The 25,705-nt window shown below is 42.2% G+C and overlaps 1 protein-coding gene across 5 annotated transcripts in view; it reads right to left on the reverse strand.

The window, feature by feature from the left end:
* TTC7A (tetratricopeptide repeat domain 7A) overlaps positions 1–25,705 on the reverse strand; it is a 172,098-nt gene that overhangs the window by 108,505 nt on the left and 37,888 nt on the right. For 4 of the 5 annotated variants that reach the window (XM_037405029.1, XM_037405026.1, XM_037405030.1 and 1 more), the window contains 4 exons: positions 23,688–23,825; positions 23,197–23,280; positions 11,313–11,417; positions 439–556 (listed from right to left, as the gene is read on the reverse strand). In XM_037405029.1, the coding sequence (XP_037260926.1) occupies positions 439–556; positions 11,313–11,417; positions 23,197–23,280; positions 23,688–23,825 (445 nt within the window). The remainder of the gene's footprint in view (positions 1–438; positions 557–11,312; positions 11,418–23,196; positions 23,281–23,687; positions 23,826–25,705) is intronic. The other variant, XM_037405028.1, reaches the window with a different exon arrangement.

Genomic DNA, 25,705 nt, shown 5'->3' on the forward strand with positions numbered 1-25,705 from the left:
AGTCAAGCACTTCTGACTCCAGTTCTTGGACTGTATTTCTTTATGTGATTTACCAGTGGGTGACAAAATAGATATGTATTTTGTCATATGAATGAAACAGAAAATAGATGGAAAGCTTGACTTCTTGTTGTGTAAATAAGTGAAAGAAATGTATTAAAAATACTCAAATAAAGCACACTAAGCATTGTCGGCTGCAGTCAGATTATCACCTCCTAAGTAATGATTTGCATTCCTTCCTTTACGTAAGTTCTTCACTTTTATTACCACAGAGGACAGTTCTCTGAGCAAGTGAACAGTCCCTATCTGTCTTGCAATCTGATTGTTTTTCATGTCCAGTCAGCAATAAAAGCAGGGTTTCTAATAAATTTCCATTGCTTGCACTAAAGACTTTGAACAGATGCTCTCTATACAACGTTCCTGACAAACAGGATAACTCACCATCAGTAGCTTGAAGACTGTATGTCAGGCCCAGTGCCAGGTAACCCTTTGCTAGGGACTCTCCAGCATCCTCACCCAGGTCTATCACCATTTTAGCAAAGTATTCTCCTTCTTCCAGCTGCAAAATAGGTAGAATGAGACTTATAGGCACTTCCTCTGTACCTGCTACAATTAGATTACCCCATTAAACTTACCTGTAAGTGATCCGAGAGCCATTCATACAAAGGCCTTCAGTGGTCACAGTAAACACTCATAGAAAGGAGGACGTAGAAGGTCAGATTAGCAGACCTTGGTACACATGCACAGTTTTGAGAAAAGTTTTGGTTTCGATTTAAGCATCCACCCCAAACTACTTCCAGATGTTTAAGGTTAATGAAGGACACTATCTTATTTTTGTATTTCCCTTCAGGCTTGCTGCAATCATGCAACCTTAAACACAAATGTTGGACCGACTGCCTAATATACTATCCTAGCAGTGCATTGAAAGGTCTATCAAGTTTCTTCCTTCAAAGGAAGACCATCTAGTTTCGTTGTATGATGTTTTGAAACTTCAGCAAATTTTACTTCCTTTTAAAGTGTTAGAAAAGTAAAACAAGAAAGCAAAACTTCACTGCAAGCTTTCAGCTGCTGCTTGCAATTCTGCTGCCACAAGAAGGTGGCAACAAATCCAGGACACAAATTTTGATCTGAAACACCACACTACCTTAGCAGCTCATGCTGCACTAGCCCCATTTTGCATTATTTGCGAAGACACAGTTCCCTTGAAAATGCATTTTATATTACAGATAATAATGGGAAGAGAAAGCAGTCATGACCTCTCAGGATCAGTCTCCAAACTGGTGAAATACATAAGCTGGTCTCTTTTACTACAGTACAGGCTGCTCCCCCCAACGCTCCTTTTTAGCCAGCCACGCAGATCTAAGTCTAATGAAGCTTTAGTATCTTTACAGTTTGAGTTAATGATAAACAAACAAAAAAATTTATTACAGAATAGAGTGCTTCTCATTTCTAACTTTAAACTCTCATAACATCACTCACCCATTTTACACAGAAAAGACTAAGAACTGTAGACTGTACATATCTGGAAAGGTGCAGGCAAAAGCTGTAAGTAATACTTGAAAGACACAGCCTACAGGAAGACCTCATTTCTGTAAAAGACAGTCTGCAGATCTTGTTAACCACAATCAGAGCCATCCCTAATCAATAACCAGACACTGGAAAATCATCCTTTTAGAAACTTTTATCACATGATAACTGACTTTCTGGGATGGGGTTGTTTAATTCTGAGAAAATACATTATTGTTTGAAATCCATCTGTTTTAGGCGCAAGTACTGCAGACGTAACTGAAACGTGCTCACTTAATATTCAGCTTTGTCAGATGTCAGCACCTCGTGTTCCTTAACATCTCAAAGGAGTCACCCATAATGAACTGAAATCAAAACATACCAGCAGATCAGAAACTCCCTTTCTGCAATGATTTGTTAATATGCTGCCTATGAACAGAATCTACTTGACTTGATACACTATGCAGTCAACGGGCCTCCTAGTTACACCACTCGAAGACATTCAGGTGACAACATTAACTAACAGCTTCATAAATAAAGGAGTTGGTATTTATTAGATGGTATCAAACATAAAAAAATTACTGTTAACGTAAGTGTGAAGAAAAGCTGAAAAGTGCAAGTGAAGAAGCAATCTCCACTGCTTGGGTCTCTTCCTCACCTGCACAGCTCCCTGAGGCCATACAATTCAAACTAGATGTAGACCAACAGTTCCTAAATTTCTGAAACCTCCGGTCAGTCTGCCCAATGACCAACATGTATTTTCTCATCAAACTCTTCCCTGAAAGCACTACAAAAGCGTTAGTCTTGCTGGTTGCCTAGTCAACTACGAATCTGAAACTACGAACTGAAACAGGAGTACTCACTCCCTTGGGACATACTTGGGGCTACCGACTACATTGCAAGGACTGCCTTACATGTCATTATCCAAAGTCTACTGAAAACACTGGGAATAGTCCTACTGACTTCAACGCTGCTCAGATGAGACCCTTTAAACTCTGATCACACCAGGAAGACTGAGATTTGTTCAGGAGATTTCTTAATCCTGTCAGTAGCCCTGCTGACTTCCCCAACACATACTAAAGCATGTTCTGAGCCAGAGCCTAAGACAATGGAAAAAGAAAATGCCCCGTGACTTGCTACAGAGAAGAAAAAAAAAAACCAACCAAAAAAACCCCCTTCCCTTGAAACACTAACTGAATACTGCAGCTCTCAGGAACTTTTATGTAAGACACGAAATCTCTGCAGCCAAAAAATTAATTATGCACCTCTTTTGCCACCATAAACAGCTGTATTCCCACTCCCTTCATTGTTCTCCTCTGCACCTCACACACACTTTCATCCAAGAAGTCTTCATTAGATGAAGAAAAGAGCTATACAAGGAATTCTAACGATGAGTGAACAAGAATAGGGGTGGGTAGAGTGTATGAAAAAAAAGAGATTAAATGAAAGGTTTTGAGTTGAAATGGAGACATTTAAAATTGGGAGAGATTTTGCTCCATTGTTTCTCTGAATGGTCACCTGATGGTGTTTCCAGTCTCTGACTGATGGCCTACACTGCATAAATCAGCAGCACACCATTCAGCTTTCTTGCCTGACAGTTATCCAGGGCCACCTGTGAATGTGAGATTAATCTACTGCATGAATAGTTAAACCCACAACTTTTCAGAATGGCTGAAAAAGCACTTCTAGCACAAACATTCTTGTAAACATTTATTCATACTAAACATTAATGACATTTTGACCAGCCACAAATTCTCATGAATGCAAACTTGGGTCAGCCGAAGGCTGCTTTGAAAATAAGTGGCCTTGCAAACTCCAGCACAGCTGGTTCTGTTTATGAGAGCATTTACTTTTCCTTCTTACAGCACTCGGCTACTTCCCCTGCCCGCCTTGCTGTAGCTGCCATCTGCCCCCTCCCGTTCTCCTACTCTTCAGTCACTCTGGACAAGTGTGAAGAGCCAAACCTTTCACTCATGCCACCCACTGTGACATTCCCACTCCCCAATGGATGCCTCTTGCTTAGTCAACTATGATTCTGGAAACTACTAACTGAAAAAGGAATACGTCCCCTTGGGGCATACTTGGGCCTGCCAACTGAATTGCAAGGACTACCAGATTGCAGTCTGGATGAAAACTCCCTCTCCATACACCTGAGCAAGGGACCATCAGTAAGCCTGAGCTGTGATCTGCCAGTAAAGCTGTACCTTGCAGGGGTCCTTAAGCATATGAGATGTCACTCTGTGCTGTAATGATGGGAAAGGGAGAGAGGAAGGCCTCCAAATGAGGCATCAACCCTTCTAGAGTCCCACCAGATACAACAATTCCCAGCTGGAGCTCCTGCATGCTGCCACTTGACCTGAAACAGCAGGAGCTGCTCCCCCTTTCTTCTCTTTCCATGTGGTGTCAGGTAGGTCAAATCTCATCCTGCAGGACTTCCAGAAGTTGTGAGCTCAAAGTACACACAAATGAGCTATGTGGCAGAAAGTTTATCAGAAGAGTCAAGATGTCCATTTCTACTCCTACTGCACAGACAGAGGCCAGCCTCCATATGAAGGGAACCTAAACGGTTCATTCTCATCAGAGGGGTACTCAAATCTTAAGGTGACAATGTTGCATTGGAAGGGCAAGGAACACAGATCAAAACTTCTTATTACAACTTAATAGACCCTTGCTAGCAAGCTCTAAGCCACAGGATGCCACGTCCTCCCCCACAGCAGGCATGGGACAGGCACCACTCTGTGATTAGGAAATGCACCAGGTCACTAGCAGTGCCAAAGGCAGCTCCCAACACCACGGAAAAGATACTCTTTGGGCATCAAGAGTGCTGGTAACAGCTTGAAATCAGTTTCCTTAGAATCACTACTTGTTATTCTCTCAGAAGCAAGCAAAAAACAAAGTCCCCAAGACACACAGATACTACTCAATTTGGCCCTTATATTCTTACATTCTTCTGCATACTTTGCACTGCATAGCTGGTGGACAGAAGGGCAGCACCACAGGTTGCAGGGAGAGGTTCCCTGCCTCCAAGACCTACATGGATGAAAACTCAGATAGCAGGTGTGGGGAAAGGATAACTTAAAAGGAACTTTTTGTATTTTGAACTCAAGCTGTATAAACTGTCAGGAGGCACCTGGAAGCACTTAGCTAAGGAACCTCTCCACCACACCAGAAACAAGCACGTACCTGGCACCTGGAGACACACAGGCTACCAAACTGTGCCCTGACACTGGTAAGATTGTAATGCTGTGGGGTTGTCTGGGTTTCTTCCCTCCTTCCATCCTCTCCATCATCTTTGATGGAAAAGGAACAGTTGTTAGCTGTGCAACCCTGACGGACGTTTTCCCTGAAACAGAGTGGCTGTTTCATACACCCTCGTTATTTGACCGCAGGTTTTGGTGTGTGCTTGAGCCAAGCCCGGGGGCAATATTGACAAGGGAGTGGGGAACAGCAGGTGCTGTCCCCTGGCCTGTCGCCACCCAGCTGGTTTCCAACTGCCACCCAGCTTGTTTTTAGAAAAGCTCAAACCCTACCCCACTCAATCAACACCCTGCAGGACTAAGTGGGAGCTGCAGTTCTCACCAGCATGGATTTAGAACAATTGAGGACAAGCAAATTGATGATGTACAGCAGTATGGACATGGCACCTTACAGTGCCAAGAGGAGTGCTCAAGGGAGGAGGCAGGAAACATCAAGTGACACTGGACCTAGGACAGCAGACAAGGTTAGTGAAGCAGGGGAGTTTGGACACCAGTGAGACCGAGTGATACCCAAGCACATAACGAGACCCAAATCCTGCAGAAAGTGTATTTATGCAAAATTACTCAAGATATTAACTAGTCAAATTGATGACCTCTTATAATTTCCATTGTACTGGGTTGTAGGTACAGTGACTAATTAAAAAAGGAGAAAAAATTAAATATTGGAAAAAAGAGAATAAGAAGAAAAACGCACGGAAAGAAAGTGGCTAATAAGGCCTAGTATAATGGAAAGGTTTTGTCCTGCAGCTGTTTACAGTATACAAATCAAATCATGTTACATATGTCAGGAAAAAAAAAATATCTTATGCTTTCTATTGTTGGTCTAGTCAGCATTTTATCCATGTGTCAGTGCTAAGCTCACCAACTTACTCTGCATGTAAGCTCAGCCTCAAGCACTTAGGAATACTTAGGCCTTTCCTCCACTGTAGCGAGAGTGGTTTGTTCACAAAGGAGATGCATAGAAGGCAAAATACTTGGTCATTTTTGATGTCTAAAAGCCTTGGGATTGCGCCAGTATCAGTAGCTGTGGTGTTAGCAAGAATGCCTTTTAAAAGATGGTAGAAAACTCTCATAGCTCCTTACCATTCACTGCTTTCTCAGTAGCTTCTTGCCCTAGCGATGTCGGTCCTCTAGAACATCCACTCAGTAGGCAGAAAAACTCCAATAACGTGACTAGATTTGATATTTCAATATTATTCATACTGCAGTAAGACCTAAGCATTTCCATGCAACTCCAGGGCTCCTAGGTGACTGGGTACAAGCACATGCTCAGCATTTATTATCTATAGTGACAGGGTCAACAACGGACAGAAGGAGAGAGAAGCACTCTCGGATTAAGTGGTCTGTGAAAGTAATGAATGAGAAGCTGTTGCCTCAGAAGTATGCAGCTCTAAATCTACATCCTGCCAATCTCCCCCCGCCCTGAGGTACCGACCTCATGGTATGTCTTACTCACTTTTTATGACTCCACGCATGGTCTGGCCTGGCCCGACCCCACTCTCTTCTCCCTTTCCCTGACTGATGGTGTGATCTCTGTCTTCCCAGCAAAATACTGGAGTATAGCGCTTCACTGTGCACACTAGAATGGGCGAGTTAAAAGAAATAAGGGAAATGTCTGAGAGGCACAGCACCATCTTGCACTGCAGCTTTTGCTACGGTTTGAAGTCCCTCCAAAAGCTCATACTGGCTGGTAATACTGGCATCATTTGGTGCTACACAAGTTTAACACACCCCCACTATTTCTGTTGTATCAACTGGGGGCAATGAAAACAGTAAGAACCTGCCTCATGTCTTCCTACCCTCTGTCAGACCAGAGTCCTAGAAGATTCAAGCCTATCTTATGACTATAGTCCATTTGTCTCTACATGTATTTACAAAATTTTCAACTTGCTTCCATTGAAATAAATGGAGTAAAAAACGTAATAAAGGCATCATAAGAATCCTAAATGCCTTTAAAGAAGGCTCCTAAAAATTTGAGAAATTCACTATTTAACACTTGCCTGTAGGCAAAAGTTCTGGTTTTAGTATTTTCACACCACCTGCCATAACAGGGTTCTGGAGAACATAGATTAGTAGTGAAATTTACAGTATTGTACTATTAAAATGTTAAAAACAACAACTCATGCTGCAGCTCAAAGTCACTGCCAAAATAGGCAAGTGAGCACTCAGCTGAGGACATGCCAGGGAAGGCTGAGTGAAAGAGGAAATTGCAGTAAGCCTTTTAGTAAGTGGAACTCTGAATTGAGAGTGGACCAAGGCAGGACAACCTCAGTATGGACATAATCCACTTTAAGCTACATCAACTTTCCTACGAAAATATAATACTTTGAACTTCAATAGTCAAAAACTTCATAGTGCATTCTGTAAAGCTAAAAAACAGCTGACTAATCAAAAATGGGATTTGTGTTCCTGGCTGGAATCATCCATATTTGAGTTCAGCAAACTGTTGCGTTGAAACTCCAGCAAACTGGAAGGCTAGGTAGCATGCTGCCTCAAAAATAATTCTGAGCCTACTACAAAGACATTTTAAACACCTGTGTAACTGGCCAAATACAGTACAAAAGTTCCAACTTTGCTGAAAACTTTTGCATCTTGTGAGCTTTAAGTACAGGTCCCACCACATTCTGACCAGAGAAGTGTGGTCTATATAGGTGCACTAGTTTTGGAGCTTTTCTGTTACTCCAGGACAACTGGATAAGCTTTACAATTAATGAAGTATCGATTTACTGTTCACTCTGCATTTTTTTTTAATTTGTGAAAACCCTGTAATTCTGAAAAAGGTAACCAAAACATTGCTTATATCACTTGATTGTTTATGGCAGGCCCAATCCTGAAAGCTACTGGTTGATGGGGCAGCTCATCTGCTGATATAACCCAGCACGGTGCCAGTAATATGCCAGTGGAGTAGTGCCAACTTACATCAGCTAATAATCTGGTCATACTGTCACAACAAAAGCTGGGGGCATTTAGTTCTTTTCCACATCAGGCTCTGTTATATATTGATTTGCATGGCACAGTATGAATGTACACGTTTTTACTTTGATTTGTTCTGCTTTGAGAGATAATTTCATAGATGTGATCTGAGCATTGTCAGTGCTGTAAATCCATGTGGTACCTTTCAATTATTTTTTTTTGTTTTCCCTGGTTCTTGAAGTGTGCTGAGACACCATGTACAAAGCCAGCAAAACAAGTTAAGTGACTACTAGATTAATCAGGAAAGAAACTGTTCTGTGTTCCTCATAACATTCTGTAATTATTCAGCTACATGAATGTTTTTAGGTTTTTTTTTATTGCTAGTAACTGAAATAAGACTAAATAAAGTACTGCTTGTCCATGGACCATAAACAGAGTACAATATTGCACCAAAAGCACATAGCAGACAGATGCAGGACATATAAATTAGCTGTTTCATTTGGATAAATGGTGATCTGGTTTTACCCTTTTCCTGCCTACCCAGCAATCCAGTACATAGATGTATTTCCTAATTGAGAAATTAATCATATTTTATATGTTCTGAAAAGCAAGATGTATTTGAGTATTTGTAACTGTTAATATTTGTCCATTAGACTGTTCCCATGCCACGTCTATCCTTTCTATTTATACTGACATTGATCAGCTCGTTCACTTCCAGTTTAAATGATTCAGTTCTGATTTGATTGCCATGTAATTTAAATGCAAATAATTACTGTAAGGATGACATTTAGAAAAACAGCTCTGTTAAGCAGGAAGGTCTTTATTAGGCACAGGAGTTTGCCAGTAATATCAGAAGCATCCCTTTTGCCTATGAGATATGGGAACCTATCATTTCAGTTCTTTTAAAAGATTCTCTAATTTCCATCTGACTCCCCTTAATTAAAATTCTTCTATACCATCATCAAGTTTGGTATCGGGGTAGAGCACAGGGCACTGAGTGAAAGGAAGAAGGGAGACAAATATTTTAAATTTGGTTTTAGTTCATAAGGTTGCACTCTAGATAACTGCAGTAAAATTACCTTCTTGTGAAATCACATTTGTATTTCATACTGCACCCCAGTTCTGAGCCAGGGTTTGACTGAATAACACTGAACAGTGTTTCACACAATTAAAAGGCAGTAGGTAAGAGGAAAAAACCCTCCTACTTTGCAGTAATCAAAACCAGCTCGTTTTTCCCTTCTTGCTCCTATTTTTTAGGGTTAGACCATTGCTGCCACGTATGAGAAAGTCTGGAGATACTGGACTGTCTGAGGACAGAGTTGGGACTGAACTACGGTCTCTTTATCTTTCCTAAGTGTCTCTGTAATAAGGTATTTTTAATACGCTAGCTGTGCTAGTGGATCCAAAGGGGTTTTGTGGAGAAGCACCAATGAGAAGGGCAAATCCTGACTCTGCCCATAGCAGCATCTTCAGTGTGGGCTCATAATTTCACAGCTGGGAGACTTTAATAGCACCATTTGAAATTTAGTCCTCAGTAGTGAAAGCTGCATAAACACCAGGGTAATACATGAAAGAAATGGGATTCTATGCCATTTCTTTTCTTATGGTACAGAAACCTTGTCCTTTCACCTCAACACACATCAATGACCCAGAGTTTGGTAGAGTGCCTCCATTAAAACTCAATTGCTCCTGTTAAACATAAGAACATCCCAGGGATCTTGATTTTAGCATGGAGTCTCACAAGATGCATGCACTGTATTTCAATTTTGTTCAAAGGCTAGTTACAGCAGAGGCCACGTGTTTAGCAAGTACCAAGAGACCACAGCCTTCTTGAAGTCATTATTTGTGTTTAGAAGTGGTCAGTCGGTCAAAGCACACCTGAATGGACCATTCCACTATTTGCCTTGTTGCCTTCTCTCAGGATCCTGAATTTCGGCACCCCATAGTCAGTGCAGTCAAGGCTGCCCCCAAACCTCACATTCCCAGCCAGTTCTTCCTTGTTTGTAAGTATCAGGTCCAAAAGAATATTGTCTTTCATTGACTTCATGGCTCTACCACCTTCCCCTTGTTGGATTAGTGTTCAGAGAGCAAGAAGACAGAGGAGTGAAAGATTATTTGTAATATGGACATCCCAAATTTGCCTCCTATACTAAAATTCAGGCTACTAGGCAAAAATCAGCCTGATTTCAGAGAAAGAATTTCCTCACATTTAATACAACTGTTCTCCTGAGTTTTGGTTGGGCTTATTTTTTTTGGGGGGTGGGGTTGCCTCCCAGCAATCCTTGAGACAGCAGAATTGCCAGGGGAATCTGTTAGGGTCTTGCAGTCCCCCACTACAGCTCCAAGTGAATGCAGGAATTTAGCTCACAAAGTTCCTCTAGCTTCAGAGCCTACAGAGTAAAATTCATCAGTGTACTTGCTGATGTTTTAGACTAATGACAAGTTGATCTTGCTTTGAAAACTTCATCGGAGTACTAATAAGAGTGCTCAACACAGTTGTAATGCCTGGCTTTCAAAGTGTGTTAACATCTCTAAGAATCAGAGAAATAAGGTTTATTTGCTTTATTAAAAAAAACAAACCAAACAAAAACATTCACTGTGAATGTTATATCACTGAGTGACTTTCAGCCCCTAAAATTTAGATATTGAACTAAGGGTGCAAGAGATTTAAATTGCTCTATATAGATAACAGAGGTAGGCTGGGTAGCTCAGCAAGGATTCCTCTCAAGGCCATCAGACCTGAAAGATTATTTCCTAGAGAAAGATCCTTCCCAGCTTTTGCTGACTCACATGTAAGTTTATCATACTTTGAACAGTATAGTTCATTCAAAAACATACATAACCAGATTTCCTAGCTGACGGTGGTGTAAACTGACACAACTCAGTCAAGTTCAGCTGAATACCAACTTTCATCAGACAGGGATGTACAGGATGGGGAGGTGGCAGGCAGAGGGACACAACAACAGCAAATCTAGCCCCTACAACTTTTAACCAAAATCTGGGCAGATACTTCTGGTATTTTCTTTCATGCTTTCTTGCATCTTTGTTTTACTTGTATTAGCAATTCGAAACCTTCACTGACTGCAGGGACACCTTGTGGTGAGGGCAGGTGAAAACAGCAGGCTGCCATTCGATTAATTAAACCAAGCAGCAAAAGACTGACAGATGTTTCTGCTTCTCGGGATAATCAGAATTTCACAGGCACAGACTTCCACTCCCACTCTGCTTCTGGGACATACATTAACACAACCAGAACAGAAAACACTGACACAGCAACTTCAAGAACAAATGACTAAGTTGTCCAGCAGACCTGAACTACCAGTCCATTTAATTATTAACTTTTGTCTTCCAGGGGCTACAAGAGTGGCCAATTCAGCTCAGCACTCAGCTGAAGCAGCAGTCCCCAGAACAGCCGTTATGGCTTTCCCCCCCTCCTCCTTTGTTTAATGTGCCAGCAAAACACATTTCAGTGACTCACTGCAAAATTTCTTCCTGGGATTTTCATCTTTTTTTGAGAAGGCATGCATGTGTGTAATTTTTCTAACAGGGATTCCCTTTCTCCTCACTGCAACTACACCGTGGCACTGTCACTGCAGCACCTGACCCATTACATAATGAGAATTGCATCAGCTTGCTTACCCAGTGCAGTGACCCAATGCAGACCTTAGCAGCCAGAAGAGGAACGGTGGGATCTGTAGGTCGCAGTTTAGCACACTCTTTGAGCACTGACACAGCATATGCTGACTGGGGGAGGAGGGGGAGAGAGGAGGAAATAAGAAAGGCTGGTTAGACAATGCGGTTACAGAGTCTAAGCAAGGTATTTCAGTGAAATATACAAAGAAGTGCTAGGAAATAAATAATCATGTATCAGCAACAAGTTAGCAACTTCATTTCCACCTCCACAGACACACGTGTGCACACATGTGCATGTGAACACACACTCTTCCCACACTCAGAGGTAACGTGCCAAAGAACCAGCCCTGGCTGTGCACTTTACAAGGAACAGTTTTCCTCAGCTGTTAATATCTCGATTATTTTAACTCTGCCCCCCCCAATTCACAAGGATTCTGCTATAGTTTTCCTCGCACACAACCATCTTTCAGTAAACCAAAAAAAGATCATAAAGAGTTTATCCTCCAGTGTGTTAACATTGTAGGTCAAATCTACTGAGAGAGAGATTTGTGCAACTAATCTGCTCTGGAGATTGTTTTGTGTCTTCTCCAGTTCCAGAACACACAAGAATACAACTGGGATCCCACCATACAAAGGGTGGAGCAAGCAACTGCAGAGCAATACACTGTTCAGTGGGTGGTCTGAATAGCATGTGTTAGAAAGAAAGCCCATAAAACTTCTGCTGTCAGGTTACCATTAATGAATGACGTTTATTAAGATTAACAGTTATATAGCCCTTTTGATTCAATGTGCTCTACCAACACTGTTTTTTACAGCACATGTTCATGGCTGCCACATTTCAGAAGGTTTGAAGGGGAATGAGGAAAGCTCTGGTCCAAGAAACTGCTAAGGTCTGGTCAGCCAATGAGGAGATGACACAAGTTGCTCTGCCACAGTCCCCCATCCCACCCGGGCCACAGTTTCTTTCACATTTCCAACCATCCTCACTACTGACCCCTGATGCCTCCAAACTCTCTCATCCTTGAACTCATGGAGAAGTTTTCTTCTCTCAAGATCTCTCCTTGCATGTCCCATTCCTCCTAAACTCTTCCATACAGTCCCAAGACACACACAGGTGCCCCTCAGTCAGTATTCCCTCTCAGAAGCATGTTAAAATAGTCATGGCCTTTCCGTATTAAAGAGGAGCAGCAACAAAAGCTTCCAGAGTCAAACTAACCACTATTCCTGTCATGTCCTGGGCATCTCCTCCTGACCTGACCCCCAGGGGCTCTCCCTAGCAGAATGACCAGCACAGGCAGCTGGGTCTGGGGTCTTCTCCAATTCCCTGCAGACCTGCCGGTGTTCCCACCGGCCATCAACACTTCCCTTCCTCACACCACACCAAAGCCAGCTGCACCTCCTGCCTCCTTTCTACACAGGACCAAAGGTCCACTATTTGCTATGCGATTCAAAAGCCTGGATAGGAGTTTTCTTGGAAGGAAGACTGAGAAAAGGGAAAACCCAGATGTACAGCAGCCCTACCTATGCTAAGGCAAAGATGGGTTTCATAACCAAAGATGTGAGCTCCACAGCAGCAGAGAAAACCCACTTCCTTGAAGAGCTTATGTACCTGCTGCGTGGCCTGAAGAACAGCAACAGCATGCCCTGTGTTCTCCAGGCTGCTCCCACCTACCTAGAGCATCAGGTATCATCAATAAAAGTAAGGAAATAATTGCTCTTTTACAATTCCAAATGCACAGTTTGCCTAAAGTTAGAAGAAAGCTTGTCTCAGAGCAAAAATGGGAATCAATACACTTTGTCCTAGAGCTTAAACCATTACCTCACCCCTTTCCGAAACGAAGACTTGGGTAATTCAACCCTGAAGTACAGAAAGAAACGTATCACGCTACTCTGCTGTCATGAGGTGACTAGCATCTCTCAGAATGAATCTCCCTGACACCTATTTGTTCAGAACAAGTAGTGTCTCAGGTTTTAGTGGCATCTTATTCCGCTCTCTCACAGAATGCTACCTGCACTGCAGGCAGCCAGTATTCCCAGTAGCACTGTTGGACATGTTGGAAACACAAGTATAACCCTATAAGGGGCCCAGCCTGGCACATCATCTCCGTGCCCTCCTGCCTATATTCTAGCCCCATAGGTGCTTCCAGACAAAAGAAACCCAAGGAGTAGAGCAGGACAACATGCACCTTGCCAGCTGGTGTATCTGCAGCTTAAGCCCCCAACCCTCATCAACTCACCATGCAAAAGTGAATTGAAAAGGCCAGGTATGTTGTAGGAGAGTGTACGCTGTCCAGTGCCTTCAGAAAGATACAAGCCAAACCTGGTGGTGGTTTCTCAGCTCCCCATCAGCAGCGTGACTGCAGGGAAAGCAGGAGATGCCTGGGAGCTGGCGACAGCTGCCCTGGGGGCCAGCACTAGCACAAACTGGAGCAGTAAGAGGCGTGTCCTAACCTGGGCCACAGCTCCAAGACCTTCCAGAGTCTACACCAGATGAGAAGTGATACAGCCCAGCTCCATGCCAGTTCCTCTTGTACTCCGCTCCCTCTTTGTCTGCAGCCTGTCCATTGAGTAAGACTGGTCCTTGGGACCCCTGCAGCCTCCTACAACCTCAAACGGCAGAGTGGTTCTCTTGTCTGTCCTGAGTCTGTGCAGGAGGCAACTGCAAAACAGTGACTACCGAACACTGCAAAGCAGAAAGTCCCACCCTGTGCCTACGCTCCAGCACCTCATGTGGAGTTACTTTATCACATGCACTCAGGAGCTTCTGAACACAGATTTAGAGAGTGAAAGCCACAGTTTCCACACTGCTTCTAAAGCATTTACAAAGTTATGTCACTTTAAAGAAGTTTATAAAATTAAATGTATGGAGAAGAAGTGGTTTTACAAACAGGGTGACATGAAGCCTTTCTCTTCAGCTGCATTTTAGAAATTCAAGAGATCTATATAATTTCACCTTGAAAACTTTACTCAGCAGAAATTACATATAGATGATGAAAACGTTAGCCATGGAATAACAGGAGAAAGAAAATCCCACTCCCACAGCGACCTTACTTAGGGGAGACTGGCCTGATATATAATATCAAGGTGTTTAAAATACATTAATTACAGACCTTAATAGGCAGGGAACAAATATCATCTACTCAGTATTGAATACAGATGTCACTGGTTTGTAAAAATATTTAATATGAAACAGTGTTTGTGTAACATTGGAATAATCTGATAATTAAAATGTACATATTCTTTCACTTAGCGTGGGTGGACCAGGCAGCCAAGCGCATTGTTTGTGAGATTCACTGCAAGGCAATAATAATTAGATTTATTGGTGAGGCATGTTTTGAGAAGAGCAGAGCTTGAACTCCAAGTGAGTGCATGCTTCCTACTCATAATTCCAAGCATCAGAGAGGCTCACATCAAAATGCAAGCCAGGGTTTAAGTTCTTTCTGTTTAGCTTGTTAATTGCTGGATTATAATAATTGCACTGCAACCAGTTCCCAAGGATTTCAGAAAGCTAGAGATCTGCCTCTGGGTCTCATTTGGCCTCTCTCTGGGAAAAAGGCTTTTAAGTTCCCCCAAACACACACAAACCCATTAAACAGACATGGTTTAAAGAAATGGCAGGCTTGCCAACAGCTGCCTCATGGGGGTTTCTACTTTGTTGATGGGAGGTCTAATGCAGGAGTTGTTCTCAGCCTTGGGATCCTCATCAGGTTTAAGGAGATTCAAGACCATCCTTCCCCTTGTTGTGACCAAAGCAGCACAGAGCTCAAATCAGGTTATGGAGTGAAAATGCTGCTTTAAGGGGAATGTTCAGCCATAAGAAAAAAAAAAAAAAAAAAAAAAGTAGTTAACTGTGTAAAGGACTTAGAAACTTCAGTTACCCAAGTTGGGCATTTCCATTCTTCACATACCAGCAACTTCATGGGGTTTTTTTGCAATGGAGACAGGGAAGGACATGACACTACTGTTCCATATTTAAATCCAGCATTCATAGGAAGCTGCTGTTCTCTGTCAATTTTTTCCTCACCTAGTCTACTTGCATACAATATGTTTCTTCTGCAGAGATCACAAACATGCTCCACAATAATTTATGAGAAAAAAAATAATTAGGAATGGTAGTTTCTGGGAAGTAGCAAGTAATACTGACAAATGGCTGCTTTTGATACAGATTTCTAAAAAAGCTCGATGTATGTATGTGTAAGTCCTTGATTCAGCATAAACATCACCCAGCAACAACTGAAAACATAAGTGTGCTATCAACATTGTTCTCACATCATAGCCAAAACACAGCACTATACTAGCTACTAAGAAGAAAATTAACTATCCCAGCTGAAACCAGGACAACCACATCAAATATAGGGGACACTTCTCGATCTGCAGTGAGAAATCACAAGGAAGCTATTGGGGAAGGTGAACACTGAAGACGACTTTTCCCCCTAAGTACAGCAGCCATGCTTTTGAATCCTGTAAGGGAGTAAAATGTAACTAAATGCAAAACAACTCCCATTCCCCATTTACTAATTATATAATGAAGTATGCAAGCATACTCCTCAAAGATGCTTGCACATGAGCGGTACAAAATGAAGAACTGTCTACAGCTAATTCTTTCTTACTTTTCCAAAATGTTCAAGAGATCTTGCCATCAATTACTATAAACACATCGATACTGCCCAGATGCTGGCTTTCCTAGCTCACTCCAACACGATTTTCATTTTTCCCCCTCCGCTTCTCTCCCACCATACCAAAGCAACAAAAGAAGGACATCAGAGATTCGTTTCATATTTAAACGAATAAAGATAAAGAAACCACAAATGTAAGTAAAAGGAAGAATTTCCAGACAGTAAATCATGCCAGGCAGATTTGACACACCATAAACAGTTGCTCTTTTCTTGTAAGGGTTCCAAAAACCTTTCTACTTTTTTTGCTTCTCTGGTTAATACTTTTCAGTCAGAGGGAAAAATGTTCCTCGTGGTGGTGGTTTTGGTAGACAGCTTCATTCCAAATTCACCTTGCAGTTTGTACACAGATGAATCTCCACAACTATTACTGCTTTCTTTCTAGCATCATCCTGCCTGATTTTAAAAGCTGCACTATTTCTAAGGGATTGTGGGGAAGGGGAGAGGAAATCTTTCATCATTATGCAAGAATTAATACTGCCTGTATCCTGGGATTCGCAGCCATCTAGCTATAAATGACCTTGAACCAACATAGGAAGATAACACACAGTGAGCCAGCAATTGATAACTCTGGAGCTAGTTCTTCTGGTGTTAGCTTTCCACTGGATTTCTAGATTTCTGCAAATCCCTCAGCATGAACATTATTCCTCTAAGACATTTATTTCTCTCAACAGAGGGACCAGTTCTCCCCCTTTTCTTTTACATTGTGTTTAGCAAATTACAGCACTGGAGTTAAGGAGCTTCAAATATTCACTTTTTAAAGTACCTCTTAAATTTTAAGATCTATAAGCATAAATTTGTCCTTGCTAATGTGGCAAACACCCCCCTTCACACTTTCTGGCAGGAAAAGAGAGTTAAGCCTGAAGGCAATTATATAGCCCACCTAGGTATTCTGTTCGACAGTCTGGCATCTTTGGAAATTTCCATTTTTGTATTATCTACAGCACACAGGCACATCCCCTTCTAATCTTTCTTTTGCACCAAAGGAAACCAAACTATTGAATATCCCCTAGACAGCTGACCTTTGTAACAGGATCTTTAACCAATGAACGTTCAATATTTTAACTTTCATTCCCCAGCAATGCTATTTAAGGAGCTGTCCGAGGCCTCTGCTGCTCCCAAGGTTCCTGCCTGCAATGCAAAGAGAAATGTACTTCTTTTTTATGCCAGTTGCCTAGCAACCAGCCTAAGCTTTTGCAAGGAAACCAACAGAAGGAACAGCCTAAATCATAAAATTCATCTGCTGTTGCTGCAGAATTATGTATTAAATATATTTATAACTTTCCTTCTAACCTTCTGGAAAGCTGTATGTTGGCAGTACGGGCATGGCTGAGTCAAATTTGAAGCTCCTCGAAGCTGTTGGAGACATCCACTTTTGCTGTACTGTTTAAATAAGGGGAAGCATTCCTTTTCTTGGGTGCAACACAGATATGAGCAGCTCAGACATCAGCTTGTCATTGTTTGGCTATGACCTGTATGTATCAGCAGCTTGCGAAGGGCTCCAAAATCAGAGTTCATGTCTGTGTGAGCCTGGTTTCAAAACCCTAAAAATGCTGCCAGCACAAGCTCTGGGCAGGGCTGCAGTGCCTCCAACTGCTGAGCAGCCAAGGGGAGCACGCTGACACTGCAGGGCTGGCTCCAGGAAGAAAAACAGCTGAAGGACAGATGCCAAGAGGGTTATGATTATTTCCCTTCGTGTAACACCAGACACCTCCTGAAGCATTAAGAAAACCATTCAGGTAGACAAGCATGACTCTTTCTACCTCTTTGCTTTAAAGATGAACAAACATAAGGGGTAAGAGCAGAGAGGACCATTTTGTGTAGTTGCAAGCAGCTGTATCTGCCTGGTTTTGCAAGGTACCATGCTTGAGGCTTAAATCCCCCAGCTGTCAACCCATTGTACCTACACAGCAATGTTGACCATGGCCCCTATGGTGCCCTCAGCATGGGCCAGCGGGGGCTGGGGAGGGTCAGCAACACCACAGTTGTTTCTGAAGTCATGCCATTGCTGTCCTTAAGGCAAGCACTGGGCTGATGGTGTTCTGTCAGCAGTGGATGACCGGGGTGGGACAGCTGCACACCAGCCACCCCAGGAACACATAAACCACCATCAGCAAACAATCCCAGCACAAGGCCTGCTGAGCACAGCCCTTGCCCTCCAGGTAACTGCTTCCAGCTCCACTGGCTTCTCACAGAGGCTCTTCCTGACAGCCCTTTCAATTGCTCCTGAGCTCCTCCCTTACACTTTTTGCTGCACTTCATCCCCTAAATGAGTATATAGGGTGAGAGGTAAAAGCAGATTATCCTCTCCTAGCAGACGTTCCAGATTTCCCTCAGCTGGTCTGAGGCTGTATCACTCCCCACCCCTCCTCTCCAGAAACGCACATCCTAAAGCTTTTAATTCACTAACCAAGTTGTGTTGGCTGGGGATGTTGGGCAGAAACATTAAATATGATCATGAAAATGGTTTAATACACTGCGTACAATAATAATAAACATCCACCAGGCACGAGAGATCAGTGTAAGACTGCTGTGAGTTGAATGGCTCAATTAGGGTACCTAGCACTTTTAGACTAAGTAGACTCAAGTGTTAACAGAATAATTTCACAGCTATCCCTCCCCCACCGCCCTTAGGAAAATGGCACATCAATGTCACTAAATACATATCTTGTCTTCTTGGTTGTAGGTAGAAAAGACACATCAGTGCTGCCTCATGTTGTTCAAGGCACGCATTTTATCAGTTTATCTTCCCCTTAAGCAGTATGACAGGTAATAAAAAAAGACAGTCACAATGCAGATCTAGAAGACTTTCTGACATACTGTCAATCTAAGCTAGAGCCAAATTCCATGATGCACTTGCGAGTTTCTACTCCCAGACAGCTTCAGTGACACTTTGGGACACCCAGGCTAGGTTCCGTGTGAGGCTGTTTGGTGTGGAAGGGGACAGAAATCTAAACAACTGAACACGTAACTGACCCAACTGGTCCAAGGCCAGGAAAATGCTTGCAAATGCATAGGGACCTGGACCCTGTCTCACATCCCTTGTGCATGTAATATGTCACCCAGCCACTATGACAATTTTGCCTCCAACTTCAGATATGTCAGCAGCCTAGTCTACAGGACCGGTCACCCTAGTCCACAGGAGTGCTGTGCACTGGTAACTGCCACCATCTCCAGCGGAAACTGTTTAGCTGAAAAGCAGCAGCAGAGAACAGATCTGTCCCAAACGGCTGTCTCTCTTCTCACTGCTGTGAAGACTAAAAAGTCTCCCCCATTCTGTAAGTAAGAGTTTGGTCCTTTCTTTCCCCATTCTGCTAAATACAATTCACTTTCTCAAAATCTCAAGACAAGCAGATGCAACCTACTGGACTTGTTTCACTCTGGCAGCAGGACAGTGGCTCATCTCATTGCCTGAAGACTGCCAGATGGCATCTGGCTATCATACCACTCGCCACTCAGACTCAGGCCTGTCTATGCATGGCAGCAGAGCCAGGGAGCTGCTACGGCCACTCGGCCTCTGGCTCTCGTATTACCATATCACAAAGGTTATTACCAGCAGAAGCAATGTAAAGCAGCTGTGAAGAGTTCAGCATTCTGCTTTTCAGCACCAGTTCAGAAGAACAGAGGTGCTGCATTAGACTGATTTAAACCTTCTATCCAGAACTGCACTTGGTGACACATGGCATCTGTCACTACGTCTTTGCCATTGTCTAGGCTTTCCCAGCATTTCATCTAAAATTCCCTTCAAAAGTTTTCTGAATGAACATGCTCCTTTTGTTCAGAAAACATACAGCTCAGCATACATGCATTCCCAAAACTGAGTTAAAAAAAAACAAGCCACCACCAGACCATGCCATCTTTCTCATTATGCAAGTTGCTGAGAAGCACAGGAAAGTGAAACTGCTATCCCTCCATTATTTCCACCGCTTAAGTGGATAGGAAGACAGACAGGAAGGTTATGTTCTCTGAGTTTCTTCATTCACTGTTTCATGAAGCTCTAAGGCCTCGCTTGCTCTGTAAGAACTTACTGAACTGATGTACCTATTTTTAAGACATGTCTTTTAGAATAATGTGCAAACTCAAACCTACATACAGTAATACGCCCAAGTGACTGGGGCTTGACATTCAGACTGATCACTTGTGAAAAATGACAGTCACCATTTGGCAATTTTTTGGCTGGCAGAGGAAGAAAATAGTTTGAAATTCAACTTGATAGACTCAATCTGAAGAGGAATATACAAAATAAAAGTAACACTCATCAAATGCAGTGTAGAATAGAGGGCATGATAGGATTTTACAGCACTTTTAAGAAGGTCAGAGTTTGCAAATGCTAAAAATGTGTTAAAAAAAAAAGAGATCAAAGTTTCCAGCATTTAAAGGTTAATAAAACTGTTCCTGTTGTCCCAGGATTTATGAGCATGATTTGCTGTACTGCAGAACAAGTAACGCTGCAGGATGTAAGATTTCATTACCAAGAAATGAGATCAGGAATTGGCTGTGACTGAGACAGGTGAAAACAGATCTTCTACCTATAAAAGCTCAAGTGTACTCTGCATCCTGCAGTCTAGACAGACCACACTGTTTTCTCATCAGTTCTTTCTGCTACACGGGAGCACTTACTTTTAAATGAACTCTGTCCTGGTATCAAGCTGCAAAGCAATGTAAAAATGTATGCCGCATCTCCCATTAGCAAGATGACGCATTCCAGAGTATACGACAGGAAACGTCAAGGAATACTTTGGGATTAGAAGTGAAATACTGCACAGATAGGATTGTTGGGTAAGGGAACTCCCTCTGACACATGTAGGGCTCAGAACATTTAGAGCTTTTACAACAATAGGCAAGATCAGGCCATTTTACCTTGTAAATATTTAAAGTACAGGCAAAAAGACATGACATACTTGAAAAATCTCAAAAGACAGGAGAGTTATAGAGATACAGATACTTGTGTTGCTCTTCCCGCCCCTCCCCCCTTAAGTATTAAACATTTAGTAACTTCTAGGGAAGGTAAAGAGGTATGCAAACACATAAGGACAAGGACAGCGTTCTCACGGAAATTATTAGAAGCTAAAGATCAGGCCCCGTTTCTCTCCTCCACACTAACCTAAGACTGAACCACAATTACGCTCTGGATACACTCCTCAACCATCCGCAGTTAAAATCTAGATTTACTCCCTGGCAGATCACTAGAGCTACAGCATTGTTTGCTGTTGAGAAACAAGTTACACAACCTGTAAAGCCAATGAAGTTCCCAGACAAGTCCTGTGTTTATGGGAAGATACCGCGCCTTTCCATCATTGACTATCTAGTTGTTGTTCTCTGTATCAAGAGATCAGGTATCCAGAGGATTTGCAAAGGCACAGAGGGCAGAAACGTGCTAACTCCAGCTGAATGCCAAGGGGAGCTGGACCTGACTTGTAAACCCCAAACTCGACATAGGCCAGCGCCAAGGAATTAGCGCCATGGCACCAAGCTCATTGTTTAAGTATTCCACCAGTAGCTTCAGGTTTCCCAACACATGATTGAATCTAGCCATCATTTTCATACTTGGAATGGGATTTTGAAATGCTTGCATTGAAATCCTATAGGAATCTGTGAGCCTCTTTCTCACTAAACATCTCCCTTCAGCTCCCTGCTGATCTAATATGCTTTGTCAAAGTTTTGATGTCTCCTTTGGATTATAACAGATCTAGCTGATTTATGAGACAACTCTGGAGTCCCAGAACAGAGTCAAAGTTTGCAAGGTCCCACCAAGTACACCCCTAGTGCCTCACAGTAAGGTCACTGCTGACTGATACTTGTCTAGAGTGTTCCACAGATCCCCAGCGATGCAGGCTCCACACAACCTCTACAGGCAATCTTTTTCCAGTGTATCACGATCCTTATTTTTTGCCCCTTAATAAGAAACATGAATTTGTATTGCTGCAACTGGAAGCCATCACATCTTGTCCTACCCACAATAGAAGAAGGGGTTAATTTGTCTAAGAGCTCTTGAAGACTTGTTTCTCTTTTGGATGTTCTTCTTCTCTTTAGGGTAAAAAAAAAAAAAAAAAAAAATTCTTTCAATCTTTCCACAGTCCTGCTTACTATACCCTTAGCCATTCTTGATGGTTTTTATTAGACCTTCTCTTGCTGCTCTGCCATCTTCTTGAAGCGTAACGCATAATAACTGACAGTCTTCCAAGATAAGGCTTTGCCTGTGCTCACAGAAGTGAAGGAATCCCTTCAGACATCTTCCAAGCTTTGCTGACGTTTATACATCACAAGATGATAACTTCTTTGCAAAACCACGCCACTGTATATTCATCTCCCCTTTCCTTGTCAAAGCCACTGTTTCCAGCTCAGCTTATAGTCATAAAAGGCTGGCAGTAGTTATCATTTGGCAGATGACTGCTAGTGGGTGGTCTCTGCCCAGGTCCACGTGGATTCCCTTGCACTCCATGGGCACACAATATAGGACCATATTAAGTGGTCTAGTACTGTACAGCGTTAATTTGCTCACACCTCCTAAAAGTGTAGATGGGGACCCCCAGAATGAACAGGCTAAATTCTGTACCATCCATGTTTCCTGCAGGAAGTCTACTCTTTTAAGACTAATAAAGAAAAGCTTCTGCTGCCTCTGCCTACCTTTTGCAACCAGACTTTAGCCATCTCAGGGGTTAACTGGTCACTTTGACAAATGCTACACTAACTTAAAAAAATGCTTATTCTAAAACATATGGCCATGCCAATATTCACACATCACTTCTCTTTCTACAGTATCTTTTGCACCAAGCACTTAAAAAATATTAATCCTTGCAAGCTCTCTATGAAAAAAAAATAACATTTCCTTGATCAGATGGAGAAACCACAGCTTAAAGAGAGGTTAAGTAACTGCCCAAAGACACTGAGTTGATGACAGTTTTATACATCAGTATCTTTCTTACATTAACCACATTTTTGTTGAAACTGCAGAGAATGAACAGCTGTATAATGCTTTTCAATCCACAGCTACGCACAAAATCTGTTTTCTCCTTGATAATGAGAAGCAAACACTACATGGAAAGAACAGTACTCAATACCACACATTTGATCACAAAGTGCAATCAGAGTCTAAAAGGAGAGCGCTGTCATTCCACATAGCTGTCTGATGGCACCTACCCCCACAAAACACAAGTAAGCTAGTTACAGTCTGCCAGACGAAAAAGTTCCCTTTCTAAGTTCGGTTTGAACCTTACCTTTCCACAAGCCACCATGGACAAGGCAAGCTGGTACCAGAGGTGAAATTCATCAAACGCAAACTTCATGGCTCTTTCCAAGCACTGAGAAATAAATGTTGGGAGAAATATCAGACTTCTTTTTTGTTTTAATATCTTTTGTCACAAGACTGTTGCTTGGCTTAGTAATCAAACCAGGGGAAACAATCTGTTGTGGCCCAGGTGTTTTGTTTTTTTTTTTAACGATATCATTTTCTTCTTCTCAGTTAACGGGGCTTGCTAGCATACACCATCACTTCAAATGACAGCCACTTTGTTCAAGTGCCTACACACAAATTATCTAACGTCTCAAACAGTTTTGTGTACGTTTTTGGCCTGTGCTGCCATAGGTTTGTAGCTGTTTCTGCTAATTGCCAGCTAGTGTGGCTCATTTTCACCTTCCCCGGCAAGTTACTGCAAAGGGGGGCTTTGCTGGGGAAGTGGAAGTTTCCGCAGCAGCTGGGAGGAGGTACCTCGGCAAGCAGGACATACTGCCCTCTTCTGCCCAGCGTGATGCTGAGCAGGTCGTAGACTGCAGAAGCATCCCGGAGGCTGACAGCTCGGTCGTCCTGCTGGTCTGGGGCTCGGCTGATCACTGCGTCCCGGTTTGCCTGGGCACAGACACAAATGAAGCATCAGACCCCAAAAGAGCAAGAGAGAACCGACTCCTTCACAGGAAGTTCCACCCGTCATCCGTAACATTTTGTTTACAATCATCTGGAGATTATTTGTTTTTAACTCATCCCAACATAAAGAAGGTGTTTCCAATAGAGTTACTTTTTATCCACGTGAAGCTAACTCCAGAAGATAGCTGTACATACAGACAGAACTGCTGGGAATACCTCATCTGGATTTGTTTCACAGAATCACGGCGTTAGGAAACAGACCTACGAGATCCCATTTCCCCAATAATTAGAAATTCAAGGCCATCCTTAAACCATATTCCTTATTACTTCAATTGCCTGTGACTGTGATAACTGCTTCCACAGTTCGTATTTTATCTTCTGTGTCTGCACTTGATTTCTTCTCAACAACACATGGTGCTTTTCTGCTACTTACTTTTTTATGTTTTAATTTGAGCAGGTTGCCTTAGTAATCAGATTTGCCTGTCATCAGTTTAATGCAATTAGTAGTCTGGGCAACGCAATATGAAGTAATTTTTTTAAAAAATAATCTTTTAAGTGTTAATTTTGCATTATCTATCAGTGCATTGCTTGGCCTAGATCACAAAGAAACTACTTTTGACAGAAAATGATCAGTCTAGCAATTAGCAGGGATGTCCCCAAATACCATATGCCATAGACTCAGATTTACCAAAAGATCCCCAGCCTCTGTTTTCTGAGCACAGAGGGAGATACCAATCCCAGAGTAAACTGAAAAGTCCCTCCGATCTCCAAACGCAGAGGACCTAGACTGGCTAACCTCTGCACCAAGCAGTGCTGGATGCCATCGCGCTAGCACTGACCGATAGCACAGATACACTGCCCTGGGCTCCTCAGCTTGAAAGGGGTGCAACATCAGACATTCAGGTCTAGACATCTAAAAGATCAGAAAAATTAGGAAGATTGCTAGCAGTTTTACCTGGGGCAAAGACAAACAAAACGCTCTCTCCCTGAAACAGGAAGGCTATGAGATATATTTTATAATACTTACTACTATAATCTTACATCTATTTCTCTCTAATTGCAGGGAGATTTTTTTTTCCTAAAAAGGTTAAACACGGGAATTAAGTGTAATAAAAATTTCCAGAATATGCAGCCCTTAAAGCCCACGCATATTTCATTATGATTAAGCTGCAGCTGTTTCATCATGATATTATCTGTGTAATGCCCCAGTTCCAAGCACTCTTCATCACAGCCTCCAGCTGAGACAGCAAACACAATTACTGACAACTAACACAATCACAACCAAGAGCTAAATGGCAACTACAGTTAAAGGCAAACTGACAGGTCAGACTCAGTCTAGTGTTTGCACAAATAAACTTACACAGACTCTTGTAGCCATAAAAGTATTTTTTTTTCCTCATGTTACTGCAAAAAGTCATAATTTGTGATTTAAAAAAAAAATAGTTCAGAACAGTAGGTTGCATGACAGAATGAAACCAGCTTCAAAGAGAAAATCCTGCAACCAGAGTACAGAAGCACAGCTTCTTTATTTCTTTAATTTAATTTCTTTATTAGCAGAACTAAACAAATGGGAATTAAAAGTAGTAAGTAGATGTTTAAGCTCTGTTTGGATTTAACCCAAGACTGCTACTTTAAAAGGAAAAAAGAAGTTAAAGGCATATACAGAACAACTCTGAGATTGCCACTTCAGAGAGTTAAAGGCAAAGCATATACAGAATGAACCTTATTGCTGAGTGATTCCTCCTACATATATACAATAGCATTAACAATTTTTTCTGCACCGGTTATATTGTTATGACAATTGTTTGTAGAAAATAGCTACTGAGATAGCACCCCCGTGCTCTGTAATCTCATCATCAGCCTTC

Source organism: Falco rusticolus, chromosome 12 (genome assembly GCF_015220075.1).
Source record: "Falco rusticolus isolate bFalRus1 chromosome 12, bFalRus1.pri, whole genome shotgun sequence".
NCBI classification, from domain to species: Eukaryota; Metazoa; Chordata; class Aves; order Falconiformes; family Falconidae; genus Falco; species Falco rusticolus.